Source organism: Mesoplodon mirus (assembly GCF_964341445.2).
Source record: "Mesoplodon mirus genome assembly, chromosome: 7".
Classification (NCBI taxonomy): Eukaryota; Metazoa; Chordata; class Mammalia; order Artiodactyla; family Ziphiidae; genus Mesoplodon; species Mesoplodon mirus.
This window is the reverse complement of record NC_138983.1, coordinates 70938646-70946880: the sequence shown is the minus strand read 5'-3', so window position 1 is coordinate 70946880 and position 8235 is coordinate 70938646. Positions and strand designations below refer to the sequence as shown.

The 8235-nt window shown below is 39.5% G+C and overlaps 2 protein-coding genes across 6 annotated transcripts in view; both read left to right on the top strand.

Moving 5' to 3' along the window:
- Nucleotides 1-6022, top strand: part of UEVLD (UEV and lactate/malate dehyrogenase domains) — a 49166-nt gene extending 43144 nt beyond the window's left edge. For 2 of the 5 annotated variants that reach the window (XM_082628926.1, XM_082628925.1), the window contains 3 exons: nt 302-365; nt 2479-2602; nt 3428-6022. In XM_082628926.1, coding sequence (XP_082485052.1) covers nt 302-365; nt 2479-2602; nt 3428-3595 — 356 coding nt within the window. In that variant the 3' untranslated portion in view covers nt 3596-6022. Of the gene's footprint in view, nt 1-301; nt 367-1546; nt 1881-2478; nt 2603-3427 lie in introns of those variants that run through there. The other 3 variants (XM_082628927.1, XM_082628928.1, XM_082628930.1) reach the window with 3 other exon arrangements.
- Nucleotides 6023-7603: 1581 nt separating this feature from the next.
- TSG101 (tumor susceptibility 101) overlaps nt 7604-8235 on the top strand; it is a 50344-nt gene continuing 49712 nt past the window's right edge. Inside the window, exon 1 of the mRNA XM_082626568.1 lies at nt 7604-7763. Within this exon, the coding sequence (XP_082482694.1) occupies nt 7722-7763 (42 nt within the window). The 5' untranslated portion in view covers nt 7604-7721. The remainder of the gene's footprint in view (nt 7764-8235) is intronic.

Here is an 8235-nt window from a genome sequence, read left to right as displayed (position 1 = left end):
CCTGGTGGCGCAGTGGTTGAGAGTCCGCCTGCCGATGCAGGGGACACGGGTTCGTGCCCCGGTCCGGGAAGATCCCACATGCCGCGGAGCGGCTGGGCCCGTGAGCCATGGCCGCTGAGCCTGCACGTCCGGAGCCTGTGCTCCTCAACGGGAGAGGCCACAACAGTGAGAGGCCCGCGTACCGCAAAAAGAAAAAAAAAAGTTTAATACAGGTACCCTTAACTGCAGATGATCTTTTATCACATCTTAATCCTACGAGAGTTATTGACGAAATATAATCAATTTTTCATTTAATTTTTAGTGCCCACATGGGGTGGCCAAGAGGACGTAACGAGGCATAACTCTCAGGTGCAGCTGTCCAACAGGTAATACTGAGTGTAGTTTTGCATTTATCCAACTAAAAACCATATACTTCATAGCTAATGTAACAGCTGTTTGCACAGCGTGTACTTACCGGGCTTCTGCAAACAAAACTTACTAGTATGGACAAAACCAAAGTACGTGAGAACAATGTTTTCTATTCTTTGATTTCTTATCTCAAAGTAGATCTAAGAGTGCTTTGCAAGCTTAATATTTAGATATACAGTTGACTCTTTAGAGGGTAGAATAGTTTCCTTATTTGTAGGCAGTGATTTACTGCTCCTATATTTAGGATATAGGATCCTATATCTGAGGGTATTGGATATTTTCTTAAATGTAGAAGAGAATTTGTCCATACCACTTAAAAATCAATATGTATTTATTAATCACACATAAATACATTTGGAAATTAGTCTAATATGAATGGATAACCCACAGTATAAATTCAGGCAAAAACAAAGTATAATGCACAGATCCTCCTATCTTTTGTGTTTATTCAGAGGCCTTCCTGGGGTCTGGACCCAATAGGGTGGACTCTACATACTGTATATTTTCATGCCATTTGTTGTTTTACTGTCACATAATAACATCCTTTCCTGAATTCCGAGTGGTGATTTTTAGCTTTTTAAACCTGCAGTTTATGGTTTTTAGAATATAACAACTAGAAAGAATATTCTCTTATTGAGAAGAGTAGTATGTTGTATAATCCATTCTAATCTGCTTCTCTATGTAATCCTGCATTTATAGCTTTTAAAAGGAAGGAATTCAAACATGTTTGTTTAATTTGTATCACTTTTAATTAGTTACAAAATGAATGTATGCTCTCATAAAACTTTATTTTTATTTATTTTTTTATTGAAGTATAGTTGATTTACAATGTTGTGTTAGTTTCTGGTATACAGCAAAGATAAAACTTTAAATACTGCAGATATCTATATAGGAGAAAGTGAAAAGAAGGGGTAATTCCATTCTCCAGAAACAACCACTGTTAACAGTTTAGTGTCCATGTGTCCAAACATTTTTTCCCATGCTTCTGCAAATGTTATCATTATTATTTATTATTATTTTTATAATAATAAATGTATGCTATTTATATTATCTTGCAACTTGCTTTGTTTCCTTAATAATAAATCTTGGATATTTTTCCATTATTGTACATATAAATCTACTTTATATTCTTCTCAAGAGCTATATGGCACTAGGGGACTTCCCTGGTAGCACAGTGGTTAAGAATCCGCCTGCCAATGCAGGGGGCACGGGTTCGATCCCTGGTCTGGGAAGATCCCACATGCTGCAGAGCAACTAAGCCTGTGTGCCACAACTACTGAGCCCGTGTGCCACAACTACTGAAGCCCACGTGGCTAGAGCCTGTGCTCCGCAACAAGAGAAGCCACTGCAATGAGAAGCTGGTGCATCTCAACGAAGAGTAGCCCCCGCTCGACACAACTAGAGAAAGCCCGCGTGCGGCAACGAAGACCCAACACAGCCAAAAATAAATAAATTAATTAATTAAAAAAATAAAAGCTATATGGCACTACATTTGGTAGTGATTTATTTAACAAGTCCTCTTTTCATGAATTGTTTCCAAAATTTTTTGTGTCTCAAACAAGACAAACATACTTATATGTATATCTTTGCACACTTGAGCATATTGCTATAGGACAAACTCCTAGAAGAGGAATTTCTAGATCAAGTGTTGCCAGATCTTCCTCTTAAAAGTTGAATAATTTTGCACTCTCAACAGCAGTTATGGGAATGCCTGTTTCTCTGTAGCTTCTGGGAAAGTAGTTATCAGTCTTTTTAATCTTTGCCAATTTTGATGGGCAAAACTGATGTATTTATTGTTTTAACTCATATTTAGTTAAATATTAGTGGTGCTGAGCATCTTTTTATATTATTAGGCCATTTGTACTGACTGTCTGTGAACTGCCTGACATTTTAAGAAAAGCTTCATTACTAGACTGTAGGTTTTCCTAACAATTGCTGTATAACTCTCACTTCTGTGTCATAATAATATCTAATTAATACCTTAAACAGAAGCTAAAACTAAATGTACATATTTTGTGCATTTTCTAAAATCATGATTTGTGTGTTTTGTTTTTGTTTTTTATAACCTAGAGCCATGGAACTGTTAAGGGTAAAAGGTCAAAGATCCTGGTCTGTTGGACTGTCAGTAGCTGACCTGGTTGACAGTATTGTGAATGATAAAAAGAAAGTGCATTCTGTATCAGTTTTAGCAAAGGTAATTGCTATTCTCATTCTCTCATCATATTTTAAAATATTTATATTATTAATATAAAGCCAGAAAAAGGGCTGTTCACACTGTAACCCAGGTATCTTCAGTATCACCAGCTTTTAGAGTAACACATGGGAGAAGACAGTTTGGTCTAAGCTCTGTCCTGCTTGGCTATGGGAAGTCTGGGCTTCTACCAGGTTGCCCTTCACCCCCATTAATTTTTGGAATCCCCAAGAAGCATTTATAAATTCCACAAACTTCTTCTGGTTGTCATTTATCTCCTCAGCCAGCCAGGTCACCCCAGACCGACGTGCAAACTGGTCTTAGCCAATCATCAGTCTGCTTCTCCAGTTCAGTTTGTCTTTTACTGCTTTATTCCAAGTATAGAGTCCCTAAAGCACAGCTAAGATGAGGCACAAATGCTTAACCAAGTGTTCATGAAAACTTAGGAATACCAGAAGGGAAATAAAACATGGAAGGAAAGACTGAAAACATCACCAAATTTGACTGCACTCAGAGTCCATGCTAAGCCCCTCCCCTGGGAATTCACTCTGACATTATTTTTCTTAACCCCCAGCCTGTTACTCATATTGCAAGGGGCTAGCTTACCTCCCCATAAAGTGGGTGTCTTTGACCAAGTTCCTCCCGTTGCACAAAAATTTTGTGAAACAGTGACTCGAATTTAGAAAATAAATGAACAAATTTTTTTAAAGTTCAACTTGTATCACTTTGTACTTCTAGGACTAGAAAAGCAAGAAAATATCCATATTTATGGTATTATCTTTGTGCAGTGATTCAGCTCTAATATAATCCCAATTTTTTTCATTTCAGGGATATTATGATATAAATAGTGAAGTGTTTTTAAGTTTGCCTTGCATCCTTGGAACCAGTGGAGTGTCTGAAGTCATCAAGACCACAGTGAAAGAAGATACAGTGACTCAGAAACTCCAAAGCAGCGCATCATCAATACAGAGTCTCCAGCAACAGTTAAAACTTTGATTCTGAAGTTCAGAGTTACTTGAAAGGAAAGGTCGTTTAATTTTACCAACATATATATAGAGATGAGAACTTCTGTGTCTTATTATTTATCCTTACAAACTGCTTGGTTAAGGTAGATGGTTTCTTGGTTGGCTTCGTAATATGAATCCTTAGGTAGTTAGATAAGAAGGAAAAAATCTAATTTTCTTTGTTGTTCTTGAGATATCTATACTGTTCTTTAAACCTACAGCAGAGATAAACATTCATCTGCAATATGCATCATTTTAAAATTATGTATCCTCAATTAGCACATTCAGCACTTTGGGAATACTTTGAAAATGATACATTTTTAAAGGAAAATTACTCTTTGACTGTTAAAATAACCATGATAAGCCGAAAGCCCAGCATGGATTTACAAAATCTGTGCCAGCTGTACACTCAAAGGATCCACAATTTGAGCTATTAATGTTTCTTCTTTAAAAACAGTGCATAGTAATGATAATAAAGCATTTTGTTTTCCCTCTTCAAATTAATTAGCTACTAAAAAAATGGAAAAGAATTTTACACGTACTTTAAAATAGTAAAAAGGAAAATGAAATTTTTTAATATATGAAGAAAAAGTGTACTTTAATTTCCAGTGGGACTGTCCTTTCTGGAATTTTCTATAACCTCTTCCTAGGCTATATAAGATCTCCAACATCTCAAGAATGCACTGTGACATAAGTAGAACCATAGAGAATGTGTATTTTTAATGGAAGTAGGTTATGAATGAAAGCCAAGCAGTTTACTTTAAAGCTAAAATATGAGGCTTTCATAAAAGCCATTGGTCTTAATGGGGAGAGGTTGGGTGGGCTGATTGTCTGAGCAAATCCTTTAACTACTTCTGAAGAAATGATTTACTTTGGTTATGGGTCAATAATGACAATATCTTCATATGTGAAAGATAGCATATTATTACGAATGTGACACACAACTAAGAGCAACAACTAACATCAACACTTCTAGTATTTCTGGCAATGTGATGAGCACTTTTATTGTTTTACTCCTCAGGATTATTTATTAATCCTCACAGTAACCCACTGAGGTAGGGACTATTATCATCATTTTATAGAGGAGGAAATTGAGGTTTAGTGCCCAAGATCTCGTGACTAAGGGACACTTACATACAACCTCTACTTTTTCTAAGTACAAGAAGAGGGAAAAAGCATAAAAGCGGAAATAGTTACCACAAGGCCCTAAAGCTGGGGTTCTATACTCTTATATTCTCATGTAGGGGCTTTTTTTTTCAATATAGTTTTTAGAAAGACTGATTCTCTGACTTTCCAGACTTGCCCTCAGCAAATAGCTGGGGCGAATGGGGGAGGTATGCACTGAAGTAGGCGTTTAGTTATTTAGTCATTCAGTTAAATAAGTGGGAGCCTGCTATATACCAGGTGCCATACTGGGCACTGCAGATACAGTGGTGAGCAAACCTGGACTAGGTACAAGCCCTCATGGTGCTTATAATCTAGTATGGAAACATAGTAATCAAGTATCACAAATAAATGTACAATTGCAAGTTTAATAAGTGCTGTGAAGAAGTCCCAGGTGCTTTGGAAGCATATTATAGGTAACCCAAACCTGTTCAATGAGATAGGAGCCTGATGGATTATAAGGGCAGACATACCTTAGGTAGAAACAGTCAAACTAATGCTGATTTAGAATAATAATGGATGCTTATAAGGATGAGCTTAAATCATAAAGAAAAGGTGAAATTATATTCAGTGTTCCATGTTTAAGTAGAAAAGTATTTAATATGCTTGGAAAGATTCACACCGTAATGAACTAGTGTAAAAACATTGGCCATTTGAAGAGAAGAGCATTAGTTCTGTGTAATTTCACTGCATGGGTAGGTTATTTTGGTGTTAACTCTAATAGCATATCCTCACTGTCCTTTTGTATGAAATAAGAAATTAAAACTAAAAGGACCATTTCTTGTGTTTTTAAAGTCGCCTTTTCTAATATCAGATACCTAATTGTGCTCTTGAACAATAACCTAATTACAAGATACTGTATAAATAGATGAATTGCTAAGAATTCACTACATTAATTATAAAAGGAACATGTCACTACAGCAATACTTATTGCGTCTACTGTTATTCCGGGTACTGTGTTAGAATCTGAGAAGTCAAAAGATGAGTAATAATAGCGCTTGCCCTACAGAAGCCCACAATATAGAAGTAATGCTATCAGATATTTCCTTGAGTGTTGAGTATTATAAATCATATAGTAAGTTCCATATATAAGTCAAGAAGCAGTACCACCACCACCTCACTGTGATTTGGTGATAATTTGACATTCATGATGCTTCTATTAACTTTCACTTTTTTTCATCTTTCCAAAATCATGCAGTGCCTCTTGTTATGGTTTTTAATGGGGCTTGGATTAAAATGCTTCTTTGATATTGTAACAGATAAATAGTTTATTTTCCAATTTACATTGTAGTTATTCTTAAATATCAAGAATAATGAATAAAATAAACTTTGACTTTAAAATTACCGGGAGATTCCTAATTTATTGGGTGGGAGGAAATATATTCAGATTGAGGAGAAAGATTCTTTCCTATAATTCATACAGTCCCCAGGATATTTAGTTACTTCATTTTAAGTGGCTTAAGTGCAAAATGAAGAGAATGGATTTTGTTAATTGTTTTCAAACTTTAAAAAATTAACAAGACTGAATAATATATTACCTACACTCTTCCAATTGATAAAAGTAGAACTGCTGTAACTGAAGGTGCTCCTGGGTAAGCTGTGGCTTTAAGAATAGTTTGAAAAGCACATTACTTTTAAGTGACAAAGAAGAGGTGTAGGGAAGGATAGACTGCCCTATAGTTTGGTTTGACTGGAACTGTGTGCTTAACTAATATATAGTGTCCAAAGAAAGATACCTATTAAAATAGACTTTATTTTGTGTGTGTTGGCAACAATGTGTAACGATGCTTCCACATGTTGTCAATTAGGCCCTCTTTGTGTATGTGACCTTCATTTAGATGCCAATTTAGAAGAGAATTAATACCACAGCCTGTTCCCCAGTAGCACTATGCTAATATCATCCAAATAATCATACTTCACACCGTCAGACCCAAGCTTTACAGTACCTCGAACGGCACTGTACTTACAAAACTGGTGGTGATGTGCAATAATAATGACTAATATAAATGACCATGAGGAACTTCTATGGGTATAGAAATTCAATTAAGATAGAGTACCTACTCTTGCACTGTATAATAAGACAATGAGCATCTGAAGATGAGTCTGCCCTCAAAGACTTGGACTTTGTTAGTGGACAGGCTAGTACACACACGGAGTCCAAGGTAGAAGGTAGGATGTCTGGGCACCAAGGAGAAATGGGGGCTTGGATTAAAATGGTTAATCCAAGCATTTGGATTAGGGGAATGATTTCCTGTAGAAGAAATTACTGCCTGGCTTCCTGTGAAACAAGGTCTCTGCACTTTGCCCTCGGGAATGTAGTATGATGAACTTTTCACCTTAAAAATGAAAACCTGATAATCAGAGACCCTGGGCATCGCCTTTTGCAAGCCTTTCATCCTAGAGTTGGAAAAAACTGAAGCCCGAACTAGCAGTGCATTTGCCTGCTATCATCAGAAGGGCAAGTCAGTGGCAGAACAGTTTTCTGATTCCAGTCCAGTGCCTTCCCACTTGATGAATCAGTCGTTTAAGCTCACTGGCAAGATCTTCGTACTTCTTCCCCTCCCTGCACCTGCGCTCTCAGTCTAAGGGCAACTGTCAAAGACCTGCCAATCTTATCCCGGCTCAGAGTTTCCACCCTCGGAACAAGAGTGCACTCTTGGAAAGATTCACACCATAATGAACTAGTGTAAAAACATTGGCCATTTGAAGAGAAGAGCACAAGATTCCACAAAACTGCTCAGCCTGCCGAGCTCTTTCCACGCCCACCCTTGGTCACCGACCTCGGAAGTGACGTAAGGGAACCGGAAGCGCTGGCGTGATGGCCAACTTCCTGTTGGTAGAGGCTGGGGGGTGGGGGGCTGGCTCCGCTCTGTGCGACTGTGTGGGGCAGCCTGGGGCAGCCCTGGAGCGGCTGACCCTCTGCCTGTGGGGACGGGAGTCGCGAGGCGGCCGCCATGGCGGGGTCGGAGAGCCAGCTCAAGAAAATGGTGTCCAAGGTGAGGCCGCGGCGCGCTTGCCTCTCGGCGCGCACCCACCGCTCCCTTCCGCGCCGCCCGGGCCTTCCCGACCAGCCCAGCGAGCACCCCCGGGCGGGCCCGAAGCCCCGGGCAGTGCCCGGCCGCCTCCGCCGCCCCAGCCCCGGGATGCCTGTCGCCCGGTGCCGGAACCCTGGGCCGGGGCCGGCGGGGGGCGGCGACGGTCAACAAAGGCGCGGAGCCGAGGCTGTCTGCCGCCTGCCACCTGCCGCCCGCCGCCCGCCCTCCTCTCTTCAGGGAGAGAGTTTGGAGCAGTCTTTGGGGCAGTATAGTTTTCGTCTTAGTTTTTATCAACACAAAGAGAGGGTTGTATTTAAAACTCGGTCGTGGGCACTCCTCCACTTGTGTCCCAGTGTAGGGTTCGTGCGTCTTCGCCCTTCCCTCCCGGCCCCCGGAGATTGTGTCCTTTTCAGTTTGTATTCTTCACGCAGCT